The sequence below is a fragment of the Schistocerca nitens genome, chromosome 11 (genome assembly GCF_023898315.1).
Source record: "Schistocerca nitens isolate TAMUIC-IGC-003100 chromosome 11, iqSchNite1.1, whole genome shotgun sequence".
In the NCBI taxonomy this organism is placed as follows: Eukaryota; Metazoa; Arthropoda; class Insecta; order Orthoptera; family Acrididae; genus Schistocerca; species Schistocerca nitens.
In genome coordinates this window covers 10,646,595-10,663,166 of record NC_064624.1, presented here as the reverse complement: position 1 = coordinate 10,663,166, position 16,572 = coordinate 10,646,595, and the positions used below count along the sequence as shown (strand labels likewise).

Genomic DNA, 16,572 nt, shown 5'->3' with positions numbered 1-16,572 from the left:
TTTCTACCTTTTTGCAGTTTCTTCGGTTTTAATCTACAGTTCATAACCAATAGATTGTGGTCAGAGTCCACATCTGCACCTGGAAATGTCTTACAATTTAAAATCTGGTTCCTAAATCTCTGTCTTACCATTATGTAATCTATCTGATACCTTTTAGTATCTCCAGGGTTCTTCCATATATGCAACCTTCTTTCATGATTCTTGACCCAAGTGTTAGCTGTGATTAATTTATGCTCTGTGCAAAATTGTACCAGATGGCTTCCTCTTTCATTTCTGTCCCCCAATCCATATTCACCTACTATGTTTCCTTCTCTCCCATTTCCTACTCACGAATTCCAGTCACCCATGACTGTTAAATTTTCGTCTTCCTTCAATACCTGAATAATTTCTTTTATCTCATCATACAGTTCCTCTATTTCTTCATCATCTGCAGAGCTAGTTGGCATAAAAACTTGTACTACAGTTGTAGGCGTGGGCTTCATGTATATCTTGGCCACAATAATACGTTCACTATGTGTTTGTAGTAGCTTACCTGCACTCCTATTTTTTTTATTCATTATTAAACCTACTCCTGCATTACCCCTATTTGATTTTGTATTTATAACCCTGTATTCACCTGATCAAACGTCTTGTTCCTCCTGCCACCGAACTTCACTAATTCCCACTATATCTAACTTTAACCTATCCATTTCCCTTCGTGTACCAGTACCAGCGCTTAACAGTAAGTCAGGACACTACCACACAAGGAACACAGTTCCTGCTGTCCTGTCTGAACGTTATTCCTATAAAATTGAGAACTCATATGGTTAATAGTTTCCCATATACACTGCCTTAAGCAGCAATAGTTTATTTATAAGCACCCTCTACTATTGGATGCAGGAAAAAGCTGAATTCATAGTTGGAAGTGTTCAGCAATTATCTTAAAAACATTTGGAGATGAATGCTTCAGCTACGATTACTGAAGTAGATCTTATTAGCCGCCACTTTTTTGTTTGGAGAACTGTATACAGGAGAGAAAATTATTGCATGGACAACTTTAGAACTTTGAAGCTGGATGATAAATTGTAAGATCTGTGTTTAATTAGCGTTGTTGTGACACTATTTTTTTAACAATCTCTATGTGAAATGGTACTTGTGAAAGACGTTTTCCCAAATTAAAACTAATAAAGACGTATCAGAGATCGACTATGAGCCAGGAAATGTCAAGCAACCTTGTAATGTCATCAACTGAAAAAAATTAATTTAAATTTTAGCCATGTAATTGAACTATTCGAACGAATAAAACAGAAAATTTAAAATAAATGCGGTTTATGTACTGATATGTCTAGTATTTAATGTTTTCTGTTTCCCTATTTGGTTATACATGTATTGGTACCTATGCACTGTTGCTTTATAGCTGTAGGTTTAAAAAAGCTGAATTTGTAACACCTCATGTGGGGCACAATAGTTTACACTAGCCAGGGCGCTCAAACTGGGTATCACCAAGTGTTCCTGTTTATGTGGCAACCTGCAGGAACCAGTTGCTGCCACCGTGACCGACAACACCGTGGTGTAACGTCCCTACTGAGGCCAGCATACGTTCCCAGCACAGTTTTAAGCTGTTTCGGAATGGAAGATGCACTGCTGCCATCCACCAGTTTCCAGTGTATCTCAGGAATCCAGCAAATAGTGGAGGTAATATGCCATAACTCTGGAAAAGAGATTTTTTTTTGTCATCAGTCTACTACTGACGGCCCGCCACGAATTCCTTTCCTGTGCTACTTGCAACCTACGTCCTCAATTATTTGCTTGACGTATTCCAATCTCTGTCTTCCTCTACAGTTTTTGCCCTCTACCGCTCCCTCTAGTACCATGGAAGTCATTGCCTCATGTCTTAGCAGATGTCCTATCATCCTGTCCCTTCTCCTTATCAGTGTTTTCCACATATTCCTTTCCTCTCCGATTCTGCGTAGAACCTCTTCATTCCTTACCTTATCAGTCCACGTAATTTTCAACATTCGTCTGTAGCACCACATCTGAAATGCTTCGATTCTCTTCTGTTCCGGTTTTCCCACAGTCCATGTTTCACTACCATACAATGCTGTACTCCAGACGTACATCCTCAGAAATTTCTTCCTCAAATTAAGGCCGGTATTTGATATTAGTAGACTTCTCTTGGCCAGAAATGCCTTTTTTGCCATAGCGAGTCTGCTTTTGAAGTCCTCCTTGCTCCGTCCATCATTGCCTAGGTAGCAGAATTCCTTAACTTCATTGACTTCGTGACCATCAATCCTGATGTTAAGTTTCTTGCTGTTCTCATTTCTACTACTTCTCATTACCTTCGTCTTTCTCCAATTTACTCTCAAACCATACTGTGTACTCATTAGACTGTTCATTCCGTTCAGCAGATCATTTAATTCTTCTTCACTTTCACTCAGGATAGCAATGTCATCAGCGAATCGTATCATTGACATCCTTTCACCTTGTATTTTAATTCCACTCCTGAACCTTTCTTTTATTTCCATCATTGCTTCCTCGATGTACAGATTGAAGAGTAGGGGCGAAAGTCTACAGCCTTGTCTTACACCCTTCTTAATACGAGCACTTCGTTCTTGATCATCCACTCTTATTATTCCCTCTCAGTTGTTGTACATATTGTATATGACCCGTCTCTCCCTATAGTTTACCCCTACTTTTTTCAGAATCTCGAACAGCTTGCACCATTTTATATTGTCGAACGCTCTTTCCAGGTTGACAAATCCTATGAAAGTTTCTTCATTTTTCTTTAGCCTTGCTTCCATCATTAGTCGTAACGTCAGAGCGAGGGAAAAATTTTGACTTACTATATGCCTCTGTATGAGCCCTAATTTCTCTTTGTGGTCCTTAAGCACAATGTATGTTGGCAGCAGTAGAATCGCTGGGTTGTCAGCTTTGTTTCTTGAAAAGAACATCACCTCTCCTCCATGGATTCCCATCTGAGTTCCCTAAGCGTCTCCATAACACTTGTGTTTTGTTCAACCCTGCCAGTAACAAATCTAGCAGTCTGCCTCTGAATTGCTTTGATGCCTTCCTTCAGTCCAACCCGACACAGACCCCAAACGCTGGAGCAGCACCCAAGGACAGGTCACACCAGTGTCCTATACGCCGTCTCCGACACAGCTGAACCACTCTTTCCTGAAATTCTCCCAATAAACTTAAGTCGACCATTTGCCTTCCCTACCACAGTTCCCACATGGTCGTTCCATCTCATATCGCTTTGCAACGTTATGCCCAGGTACTTAAACGAGTTGACTGTGTCAAGCAGGACAGTAGTAATACCGTATCCAAACATTACAGGTTTACTCCCCATATTCAACCTCATTAACTTACAGTTTTCCACATTTAGGGCTAGCTACCTTTCATCACACTAACTGGAAATATTGTCCAAGTTGTCTCGTATCTTCCTACAGTCACTCAGCTTTGACACCTTACGATACACCACAGCATCATCAGCAAGCAATTGCAGATTGTTAGTACCCCCTGCACCAACTTGCCTAATTTTCATCTCAACTATATCTAACATTGCATGTATATTTAATGCACTCATGTGTCATGGGGCACGAAATTCTGTGTGAATGTGCTGACGTCACTGAAATAAAATATTTAATGTTAAATTGTCCTTGTAGTGCCGCACAATTTTGAGAGTTTTCCCATTTGAAAAATGTTAATGTCGGAATTTATATTTACTTGATAGTGCACATGTTTTGTGAATACCCTAACTATGTGGGTCATATCAGTTGGAATGTAGTACCTGAAGCAGAACATCTTCAAAAATGGTTTTTTGTAAAATTTAGAGCCATACAACTAAAGGAATGAAAGTTGATCAATATATGAGATTTGCTATTACTTAAACATTGGTTTTGTTTCTGCGGTTGCTACCTTTGCAGGTACCTTCCCATTGTAATTCTTTATGTCCGTGCTAGCACCAGCCATCAGCAGTGTCTTCACAGCTTGTACATTCGATTCTGCAGCCCAGTGGAGCGGTGTCTTGCCCCAACGATCCTTAGCGTCTAGAGGTGCTGATGCCGCTATGAGAATACACATAACCTTCTGGTCAAATATCGATGCGGCAGTGTGCAGAGGTGTCTGCAGACACGAGTCGGTGGCTCTGACGTCAGCTCCAGCATCGAGAAGGCACTTGACAACTTGCACTTGCTTGTTTAGTACTGCACAGTGCAGTGCAGTGTTCCCGAGAGCGTCCCTCCCATCAGGTGGTGCACCCACGGCCAGCAGCTTCCGTGTCTCCAACACACTTCCACGTTTTGCTGCCTCTGCCAGACGCACTCCCAGCTTCTGTTTCTCATCTGTGGATAAGATCCTGCAATGCACAGAATAATTGCTCCATCATTTGCTGCAACAATAATCACATGGCATAAATACAGTATGCAGAGCAGGTCAACTTAACTATGATATTTGTATACAAAATAAGAGCAACCTGTAAGAACCTGAGTTAGCACTCCACATATCACCAGTTTTCTGTTATGTTAGCAGGTCCTTTGTGTCTCCATTTCTTCTGCAGACTGTCTGAAAACATTCTGGGATTTGATATCTCATCTTCCCCCGTCTCCTCTTCCCTTCTCCACACCCATCTAAGACTGTTTTTACCCATCTAACACTGTTTTCACATGCCCCCCCTTTCCTTCTTAATACACAAGGCCTGTCTAGAAAGTATCTGACCTATGGCCATAAAAAAAGTTTCGAATACCTGACGGGGTTGGGACCCTAATCCCCTTCAAACTAGGCCCTTTGTGAAACTTCCTGGAAGATTAAAACTGTGTGGCCGACCGAGACTCGAACTCAGGACCTTTGCCTTTTGCGGGCAAGTGCTCTACCAACTGAGCACACTGCACACTCCGCTGCAGAGTGAAAATCTGATTCTGGAAACATCCCCCAGGCTGTGGCTAAGCCATGTCTCCGCAATATCCTTTCTTTCAGGAGTGCTAGTTCTGCAAGGTTCGCAGGAGAGCTTCTGTAAAGTTTGGAAGGTAGGAGACGAGGTACTGGCAGAAGTAAAGCTGTGAGTACCGGGCGTGAGTCGTGCTTCGGTAGCTCAGTTGGTAGAGCACTTGCCCGCGAAAGGCAAAGGTCCCGAGTTCGAGTCTCGGTCGGGCACACAGTTTTAATCTGCCAGGAAGTTTCATATCAGCGCACACTCCGTTGCAGAGTGAAAATCTCATTCTAGGCCCCTTGTGCTTGCACACACTTAGCCCACCGATCCTTCCACTGCCAGAAACACCTCTGGAAGTCTTCTTTTGGAATGGTGTTCAGCTCAGTCGTCGTGTTCCACATTCTCTCTTCTCTACTCTCAGAACAGGGTCCTTTCAGTGGCGCCTTCAATTTTGGAAACAACCAGAAGTCGCAAGGAGCCATGTGTGGAAAGTATGGAGGTTGGCGAACGGCTGTAATTCCATGATTCGTCAAGAAATTTTGGATCAAGTGGGATGAATGTCTGGGGGCGTCGTCGAGATGCAGTCGCTAGTTTTTCACAGTCCACACGGCTGGCCTCTTGCGCCGAACTGCGTCACGGAGTCGCCAGAGAACATCTCGATAGTACTCCTGTGTCACTGTTTGTCCTTCCGGTGTGTATTCGTGATGCACAATTCCACGGACATCAAAGAAGACAGTCAGCATTATCCTCGCACCTGCCGCACTTTCTTCGGCCTCGGAGACTCGGGATGCTTCCATCGCGACGACTATCTTCTTGTTTCTGGGTCGTACCCCGACACCCGTGACTCACCTCCAGTTATCACGGTGTTCAGGAACCCAGGATAAGTGCTGGTGGTGTGCAGAAGGTCCTGTGCAACGTCAAAACGGAGAACTTTTTCTTCCAGAGACAACAACTTGGGCACGACTTTCGCAGCCACTCAGTGAAAGTTCAAATAATGACGCAAAATTGCATGTGCAGAATCTTTACCCACTCCAACCTCTCGTGCACGCTCAACCGACGATCTGCCACCACCAAATGTTGCACCCTCTCAACAACAGCTGCACTCCGAGCAGCGTGGGGACTGACAGAACGCTGGTCACTCTCCAGTGTCGGGCGGCCATTTTTGAATCGGTTTGAACCACTCCTTAATTTGTGTCGAACCCATCGCACCTTCTCGAAACACCTTCTAAATCTTGTGAATTGTTTCGCTTTGAGAATCAGCAAGCTTTCAACAAAATTTGATGCAGTATGTTTGCTCAACACGTTCAGTCATCTTGAGAGAATCGGTAATCCGACGAACACATTGTGTAGAACCTCAACTCAGCGACTGTCAGTGACTGACGTGCTGGAAAGCGGGGACAAAATTCACGCATGCGCATAAAGGTCTCTCTTCCTTTACTGTGTACAGTGGCGCCGCGCTATTGTCCCTATTTTGCGGGGGGGGAAAAATCGAGGGTCGAATACTTTTCAGACAGACCTCGTACATTACTTGCCCCCACATAAAACGTGCCTTCTTGTTTTCCTGTGATTCTCGTTTTTGTCTGTGATGAACCGGCGCTATAGCGATCGTTTTTAGCAGTGTTAGAAATGTGGCTAACAAGGGAGGCCACAACAGTGGAAGCACGGATTTACTTCAAGTTTTGTACATCTTTAGTAGGCTATTAAAACAACATAACGTGGAAGTAGGAAGAGTCACTGCTCTGGCAATTCCACGAAAGTCGCAAGAGAAGTTTTCCGCACCTAATTATCTGATACATCTGTGTGTAGTTGCCAGACGTTTAGAGTTCGAGCATCGTAACACCCCAGATGACGTAAGAAACAGATTGCCCGGTCGCTTGGTCTAGCAGGCAACCCTTGTCAGGGAATGGCCACCAGGCGGCAACAGCGTCGCACCCTTACTTGTGGCACCAACCACTAGATGGCACTCACTCAGTTCTGTGAAATATGTGGCAACATCGGCCGAACGCGTGCAGCTTTCCACCATTTGGCGTCTGTGAAGTACAGCTGTTTCTGACATACCGGTGGTAGTGGATCGAGTCGTGATGCAGGGCCTGCGAGTGTATCAACTGTGGAAGGAGTGGACGGACAAATCCTGAACTAAAAATGGTCAGATTTCCCGTCAAAGATAAAGAAAAGTTACGGAAGTGGATTTTTAATTCAGGTAAATCAATAAATTAGTTACGAGTAAGAATTAATAAAGAGCCCTAAGCATTCTATCCTATCTCAATTTGTCGATCTTATATTCTGATATAATGTGGCAGCCCTTCCTGTACAAGAATCGTATCATACAATTTTTAAATGAAATCTTTGCTGCGGTTTGGACTTTTTTAAACTGTTTATTCACTTCACTATCGTAATTTTGGCTGTAGAGGCATTTTTGTGTGCAATGTGAAAACTGAAACCAATATAAGATACGGATAACGAAATGCAAAGCATAGTGTGGTAACATTTGGTAAACAATTTAAGAAGCATTACCCTACAAAACCTTTCCCTTTGTACTTGAAAATGGCTGTAGAGCTGAAATCGCAACAGTGAAATAAATGAATGATAGCCATCATCTAACTGCTAGGTCATCGGTCCCTCTAAATACTAGTATATACTAGAGCGAACAAAGTGAACGAGTGGAAACTATAGACGCTGCCTATTTTAATTTTTTTTATCTGTGCGCTAATAATCCTCACACAGCTTTCACTCGAAACCAACACTACTTATAGTAACAGGTCTGCGCGAGTGCGGATATCCCCAGTAGTAACTGTGCTGCGGGTAAGAGCGTACGTCTGTTGGGAATATTTGCGGGTTATCTTTAAACTGTGGAAAGTAAATTTTTAACGTGATTGTGGTTTACCATCTGTGGCCCTTCAAAGTTGACACCGCCAAAATATACTCGAAAAACACGCTTTCACTTGTATATTACCGCGTTTGCAGCCCCCCTTTCAACAACAATCCAAAATTCATCGTTTTGTGCCACTCGTATATCATTTACGATAAGTTACATGCAAAGTAAAAGAATTTAAATTTGAAATGACTGTCACTGAAATATGTCCAGCCTTAATTCGCATCATAACCGAGTGCGGATTTTGAAAACTTTCTAGTGTTAATCGGCACGTGGAGATCTTTTTTACCTCCATAATTCGTATCAGAAGAGCTGTATAGCAAAGAGGAAATAGACGGCATGGAAGGCGAGTGTAAAACCTATGCGACTGAAAAACACTCTGCATTTAAACAGTAACTCGCGAGAATTTTTTTTTCTTTATTGAATTTCAATTCCCCCTGAAGGGGGGCGGGCTCGCAGCAGCTTAGTATGCCGCTCTTCAGCCTACAGACTTTGTGAGAAAGATGAAGAGAATAAATAATAAAAACAGGCGATAAAATCGGAGACTTGAAGAGTAACATGGCGAAAAGAAATCGTGGAACTTAAAACAAAGAACAGACGGATGATGATGCTAATAAAATACATACGAAGCAGACAAGTAAAACAATAGACAGACAATTAAAAAACACGGCGACAGTCTGGATTCTGTTCGCAAAAGACATAAAATTCACACCTAGCGACAGCCTGGGTCTTGGAAGGATTGCGTTTCAGGAGCCACTGGTTACACCATGCAGCAAAAAGGTCAAGGTGATTCTGGAGAAGGCGTTGGGACCGTTGGAGGGTAGGAGCGAGGGCGAGGAATGCGGTGTCATCAGCATATTGCAAGAGGTGTACTGGAGGGGGGGGTTGGGGCATATCCGCCGTGTACAGGAGGTAGAGGAGAGGGGAGAGGGGAGAGCCCTGGGGCACACCTGCAGAGGGGTAGAAGGTGTGGGAATTGGCATGATGGATGGTAACATAGGAGGGGCGGTGGGAGAGGAAGGAGGCCACCAGACGGATGTAGTTGATAGGAAGGGCGTAGGTTTGGAGTTTAAACAGGAGACCGGGATGCCAGACACGGTCGTAGGCCTTTTAGAGGTCAAAGTGAGACAAAAATGGCGGAGCGACGGGAGTTAAGCTGGAGGGAGAGGAGGTGAGTGAGGTGGAGGAGTTGGTCATCAGCAGAGAAGGAAGGTCGAAAGCCACATTGGGTGTTTGGGAGGAGGTGGTTTTGGTGGAGGTGGAGATGGATGTCCCGTGAAAGGATGGATTCCAAGAGCTTGCTGAACACCGATGTGAGACAGATAGGACGATAGGAAGAGGCATCAGATGGAGGCTTGTTGGGTTTGGAGAACATCAGGATACGGGAGGTTTTCCACAGGTGAGGATAGAAGCCAGTGGCAAGGATGACATTGTAGAGGGTGGCAAGGATGGAAAGGAAGGAGGGAGGGCAGTGTTTGAGGTGGCGGTAGGTAATGCAGTCGTGGCCGGGAGCAGTGTTGTGTTTAGTGCGGAGTGTGAGGCTGATGTCCTGTGTAGCGATGGGAGTGTTAAGTGCAGATGGTGGGGTGTGGCCCAAGTACTGGAAGCTAGGAGCAAGGGGAGGAACAGAGGTATTCGTACGGTCCATGACATCAGGGAAGAGGGAATAGTCAAAGTGGGGATCATCTGGGAAGGAAAAAACATCAGAGGTAGGAGGCAAAGTGGTTGGCCTTACTGAGGTTGTCAGGAAAGGGACGGTCATTAAGGAGGAGAGGGTACTGGGGGGTGGGGCGGTTCCCAGTAAGGCGGTGGAAAGCAGACCAATACTTGGAAGAGTTTATGGGGAGTGTGGTGTTGAGTTGTGTACATGTCCGGCGCCAGGCATGGCGTTTCTTCACAACAAGCAGGTTGCGGATGTGTCGTTGTACTTGCCGGTGGCGGGTAAGCGTATCCCGGTCACGAGTGCGGAGAAAAGAGCGGTAGAGGTGGCGGGACTCTCGAAGGAGAAGGACGGCCTGTGGAGGCAGGGTGGGGCGGTGAGGGTGGATGGCTTTGGTGGGGATACGGGTGGCGACGGCGTCAGACAAGGTCTGGTGCAGGAAGGCAGCAGTGTGAGAGATGTCATCAGGAGAATGGAGGGTAAGGTCGTGGCCATCAACCTGGGTGTGAATGGAGTCCTGGTAGGCATCCCAGTTGGCACGGGAGTAATCATGGACAAGTTTAGGAGGGACATCAGGGCGAGGAGCGTTGCGGGGATGGCGACCATTAGAGATAGTGAGGAGAACAGGAGCATGGTCACTGCCAATGAGGTCAAGGACATCTGCGGTGATGCGCCCAAGGAGGTTGGGAGAGGCAAGGACCACATCAGGAGTGGTGTTGGATTCGGGTCGGGTGTGTTGAGGCAGGGGAACCAGGTCTCCCTGGAGAGTGGTGAGAAACTGATGCCACCTCTGGAGGTTGGCAGGATCACGGCTGTGGATATTGAGGTCGGCGGCAATCACGTAGGTGGAGAAGGTGCGGTCAATGTGGGCCAGGAAACGGTACGGGATGGGGGTGCGAGGGCTGACATAAATGGTGGCACAGGTGATGGTAAGGGTGGGGAACAAGAGGCTGAGGGTGAGATGCTCGGCAGGATTGATAAGGAGAGGTTGGGGCTGGACAGGGAGGTGCTTGAGGTGGCCTATAGCAACTCCGCCACGCGCCAAAGGGTACGGGTTATCGGTGCGGTGTAGGGTGTAAGGAGCCGTGGAGACGGAGATACGGGGTTGAAGGAAGGTTTCATTTAGGACGAAGGCATCCACGCGGTGCTGACGGAGGGTGTGGAGGAAGAGGAGTTTGTGGGTGGGCAGGGAGCGAAATAAACTTGGTTTGTAGAATTACAGGAGCTAGTCTACATTCTTAGATTGAAAACTCGGGAAAAACCACAGCCGATCATGGTCTACAGTCAGCAGTGTGACGAATGCATTTCGCGCGCAGAGCTCTAGCCGAACGCAGATCAGCGTCATTCACGTCACCGAAGATACAGCGTTGCCAATTCCGTGACATGGACAGGTCAGTTAGCATTGGAGCGTCGCCTGCGACGTCTGTTGACAGACGGTTGCCTCTTTCGCCCTAAGGACGGTCAATCTGTTTCTTACGTGATCTGGGGTAACACGAACGTGTATTAGGTTCGATGGTTCGAGTCCGACTCGAGCTTCACTTTTGTAGTACGACTGTAAATTCTGCGATATTCAAAAGATTTGCACCTACACTAATTGTTCTCGCTGCAAAAGCAACGTCTCACCACTACGCAGGTTAACTGCCAAATGGAGTCTGGCTGTGTGTCTGCAGCTCGAAGCATCAAAAAAGTGCAGAGTAGTCCCGGGTACCTTACCACATTGCGTGTATAAGGGATTTTGAAAATCACGATAGGCATATATTTTCAGCAGAATTCTATGCATTTCTTCGTTTACTTGTGGATAGTTATAAATAATAACTTAATTTCATTAAAATAGTAAGTAGTCAAATAACATGAAATTCACTAAAACTTCATGCAAATACACGTGGTTTTTTTAAAAATTATTATCTCTCAAATGTCAAAAATTAAATAATGTGACCAGTGACAAAAAATCTAGACTACAAATTAAGTCAACACTCACTTCATACACATTTGTCATATGAGGCTCCAACACTAACCCCTTACCCCACATAAAACGTGCCTTGTTGTTTTCCTATGATTCTCGTTTTTGTCCGTGATATACCGACGCTACAGCGATCATTTTTAGCACGTTAGTGTCAGTCCTACACACAGATACATGTTTTACAGACATACTAAAGGTGTACGATGTTTGAAGTAAAGCTGTGATCGCAATATCGTGGCCTCTCTTTGTGAGTAAAAAGTCTGTATTTCCCACATTTATATACACACACTAGCAGATAACCGAATTTCACTTTTAGTGAGACTGCATGCGTCAGATAAGTTCAATTTGAAATTCTGCCTTACAGTATTTTATGGTTCTTCTAGTTTTCCCATAATCCTTCACTGATTGTGTCCAGCTTTGTGCATACTGTGATATCGCGAGTTTTTGAACAATTGTTAATCGGTGAAGAATTTGTACCATATCGCCAATTCTAACTTACGCTTCCTGCAAATTTGTAGCACGGGTATCCTCATTCAGAAACAATTACTCCCTAATTTTATTTCATATTTACCCGGTAAAAAATATATTTTACAGAATTTTCAAATGTTTTCGAGTGTATGTAACGTATTTCGTAACATTGTGAACTACAGCTGTGTCTTCTATCAACTTCGGCAGAAATATGTTTTATAAAATCGTGTCTCCCCCCCCCCCCCCCCCCCCAAGATTCCAGTGTAAGTACTTGCATGGCATGACTAGCGAAAAAATTCTATTTCTTCAGTCCAGTGATTTCAAATCATGTTTACAGTTGTGACATACACTTGTTATCGTCGTCGTCTTCGGACTGTAGACTCGTTTGATGCAGCTAGAAACTAGTGATAGGAACAACCGAATGAAGACTGTCGATTCAGTTGGTTGCTGGAAGACAATCGACTCATTTAGTTGTTTTACGTATTGGTTCACTTATTCATTCATTATTTTACGTGAAACCAGTTTATGCGAGCTACCAAATATAGACTGATTCGTTCGTTTCAACTCAAACAACCACACTTTAGTATTTTAGTTCACTAAACTATCTATTCATTCTTGTGGGAGAAACCGGTCTTGTCATGATTTACAACTGATTAATATAGTGCTGCGGACTAAGTTCTTCCAGCTGCAGTTAACACATAACTAATTAAGCTGATGTATTCCTGGCAGTAGAAATTTGAGCATAAAAGTGGCATTTGGGATACAGGAAGAAGGAAAGAATATCGCCATATTTTCGTGACCGATGGCATTCTGTTTGTTGAAAAGGTGTGATAATGTCCATTTATTAAAATTCATTTGTATCTAGCACGAAATTATTTAGCTATATACATATGGAAGACAAATATAATGTGCTGAAAGTTATATTATACCCAGGCACACAACATGCCTGCATTTTACACTCCCTGAAAAGTAGCAGGTATAACATTTCACAGCCATGAAGAGGTACTATTGACTGGAAGAGACAACTGGAATCACCTGACCCTTGCCACATTCACTTTGAGCAGAAAGTTTCGCTCGTTTTGGCACTGTTAAACTATTGTAATCGGCTGTAATCTGCTTTAACTCCTGTCACTGCTATTGTCTTTTTTATATTTACTTTTTAATGGGGGGAAATAAGTAGCAATTTGTTCAGTTTTTTGTCGATGTTTAGAAATAAGCGTTTACTTAATCGTGAACTTTGCGACTGGATCAGAATGCTGTATTGCTCAGTAGCATGTGAACAGAAGAAAGCATATGATTGGATAATAAAGAATCCTCAAAATAAATTCAGTATGGTATACAGTACTGCAAACGTGATTCATATCCTAAAACTGTATCAATTAAAGAACTTCAAAGAAAATTAACAAATAACGACAAATATTTCTTGCGAAAAAGTGCTTCCAGCAAGTGACTAAGCTTGAAAAGCGCAATTAAACAAATTATGTCATCCCAGAATTTACCGAAAGAGAATTATCTGTGACGGGTGAAAATCAGGAGAGAGAGAGAGAGAGAGAGAGAGAGAGAGAGAGAGAGAGAGAGAGAGAGAGAGAGAGAGAGAGAGAGGTGGGAGGGAGGGTGGGAGGGAGGGAGGGAGGGGGGCGGCAGAAATTCAATTACTATAGATAAAAAATGTTTCATTTGTTTAAACATTAATTTAAAATGTAGCCCCAGGTATTAAACTTTTAAAACCTACCAAGTATTGATATTTAATACCAGAAGTAAGAAAAATTAAATAAATATATAAATTTGGATAATACTTCGTTTTTAGAAATATATATTTTTTATTTTCTCTTTGAAATAGGATACGTTATTCCAAGAAAAGGGCAACCAAAGAAGATACGTTATTTGTGTCTAAGAAAGTTGGCAGCCAGTAATAGCTCATGAACAACCAAAAAGGCTAAAGAACTACACAAGTGAAAATACTCAAACCTGTTACGTGAATGTGTCTACTCAAACGCTTGTGTCAATTGATTGTTTGACATTAAATGAAACCACTCAAACCCAGAAATGGGTGATAAGCATTCCTATAGCTGATGTGGGCACAGAGATAAGTTTTATTTGGTTGCTTCATTCAAATGGAAAACCTTCTGTACGAAGAACAACTGACTGGCCAATCCCTTTTTAAAACCATTCGGTTGACCTATCACCACTTCAAGCGGTTATGATGTTCAGAGGTCATGCACAGATGACTCCCATTTTTGTCAATGAAGGACAGCCCCAGATGATGAACTAAAATGATGGGCTTGGTGACAACTGACAGCTCGATGGCTGACTGGTACTGGAAGGAAAGGTTCGTGGAGAATCAGAATGCGAGTTAATGTACGAGGGTTGGAACTTTAATAGTGGCAACTATTTATTTGCACCTCGCACAAAACTGATACGTTTTCAAGGTTTTATCGACCTTCAAAGTAGTCACCAGCATTGTGTATAACCCGTTGCCAGCTATGTGGAAGTCGTAGGATACTCTTAGCAGTGCCAGTTGTGTTGACAGTTCGAGCGGCGCGGTCTATTTCCGGACGAATTTGTAGCAGTTCTGAAGCGGATGCTGTGAAGTGTTTCCTTCAGTTTAGAAATCGATCTGAACTCGCGAGGGCTTAAGTCAGGGGAGTGCGCGCGCACACGTGCAAACAACCAAAAAATTAATTACATAATTTTTCTCTTTAGAGGCGATTATTAGAGCTCAGTGACTACCCCTCACATAAGGGTGTACAGTAGCTGTTCCTGATGGCTAGTCAGGTGAGCAAAATTAATTGACGAGGTTGTACACTAGTCAGTTCCACATTGCCACATACAGGGTGGCGCACGAAATGTGTTACCATTTGGTTTTTGAATACAAACTTTATTGTCAATACAATTTGAAAGGAACATATACTACAGTGAAGAGCCGTCCATGGAGATTTGTTCAAACTCAGCACATGCTGAATATGTCCACCATTTCGTTTCCTAACTTGCTTCAAACGAACACTGAAGTTAGTGATTACCCTACGGCACATGTCTTCCGTAATTTCACTGCAAGCTTGAAGAATAAGTCTTCTGAGCTCTATTAAATCATGTGGACGTTTCGGGAAATTTTTTTCCTTTAGGTACCCCCAAAGAAAAAACTCACATCGATTGAGGTCTGCCGGCGGAAGTGGCCGTGCGGTTCTAGGCGCTACAGTCTGGAACCGCGAGACCGTTACGGTCGCAGGTTCGAATCCTGCCTCGGGCATGGATGTGTGTGATGTCGTTAGGTTAGTTAAGTTTAACTAATTCTAAGTTCTAGGGGACTAATGACCTCAGAAGTTGAGTCCCATAGTGCTCAGAGCCATTTGAAGCATTTCATTGAGGTCTGGGGTATTGGGGGGCCAATTTTTTCCGTCACTGAAACGACCTGGAAACCTGAGTGGATGATCCGCACGTCGAAGTGCTCGTGTAAAAACTCCAACACAGAGTTTGCAGTATGTGGCCTTGCTCCATCTTGCACGAACCACAGCGTGTTGAAGGGCAAGGCAGTAGCAAGAAGCTGTGGAATGGAGCTATTGCGGAACATGCTCAAATAACGCTCGCTGTTCACAGTTTCTTCAAAGAAAAAGGGTCCGTGACTGGAAATTGCTGCCCACACTGTAATCCTCGGAGCATAATGCTGTCGTTCATGAAGCACTTGTGGGTTTTCAGTGCCCCAAAATCGTACATTTTGTTTTTTAACCACACCGCCTAAATGAAAATGCGCCTCGTCTGAAAACCAAACGTTGTTGAGAGTTTCTTCCCTATCCTCCGCCCACTGAGCAAACAGTAGTCTCTGCTGCTCGTGTTCTTCAGTGAGCTTCTGTGCACAGGTCATCTTGTACGGGTACATACGGAGGTCACTTTTAAGGATGCGTTGAACGGAGCGTCTGGATATTCCCACTGCTGCCTTTCTACACGATTTCCCGGGACTTGTCTGTTCAGCAACTCGTACCACTTCAATATTGTCCGGCGAACAAACCGGCTTAGGCCGAGGTCTCTTCGCTTCCAATACTGTTCCATCCTGTACAAATTTATCGTACAAACTGTGGATCGTCTTCTTGCAAGGGACCCATCGTGTGTTAAACTGTTGTCGAAAACGCCTCTGAGTCACAACAGGGCTTTTCATTTTACGAAAAAGTAACACAATTGCCGATCGTTGCTGTGTCGTAAGTCTTCCATTGTCAGCCATTGCTGCTTACTAGTCTCCTAGCGGCAGTATCGTGAATTACACGTCATTTTTTTTAATTATTTACACGTCACGTTCCGTAGGACCAAATTTTCAAGGTCATGGAACGTGTCAGTACATGAACTTACAACATAAAAGTAATAACACATAAAAATAAATGTTCATGAACCTGACAAAAAGTCTTTCCATGCGTTTAAGTAAACGCTATCAGCAATACAAAAGAATCAGCTTAATTTTTCAAGGAACTCCTCGACAGAATAGAAGGAGTGACCCATGAGGAAACTCTTCAGTTTCGATTTGAAAGCGCGTGGATTACTGCTAAGATTTTTGAATTCGAGTGGCAGCTTATTGAAAACGGATGCAGCAGTATACTGCATACCTTTTTGCACAAGAGTTAGGGAGGTCCGATCCCGATGGAGGTTTGATTTCTGCAGAGTATTAACCGAATGAAAGCTGCTTATTTTTGGGAATAAACTAATATTGGTAACAAGAAATG

General features: G+C 43.7%; 1 protein-coding gene across 4 annotated transcripts in view; it reads right to left on the bottom strand.

Annotated features, from left to right (window-relative positions):
* The window catches only part of LOC126213045 (poly [ADP-ribose] polymerase tankyrase-1-like), a 149,387-nt gene that overhangs the window by 87,167 nt on the left and 45,648 nt on the right, over positions 1 to 16,572 (bottom strand). For all 4 annotated transcript variants that reach the window (XM_049940618.1, XM_049940620.1, XM_049940617.1 and 1 more), the window contains exon 3: positions 3,898 to 4,336. In XM_049940618.1, the coding sequence (XP_049796575.1) occupies positions 3,898 to 4,336 (439 nt within the window). The remainder of the gene's footprint in view (positions 1 to 3,897; positions 4,337 to 16,572) is intronic.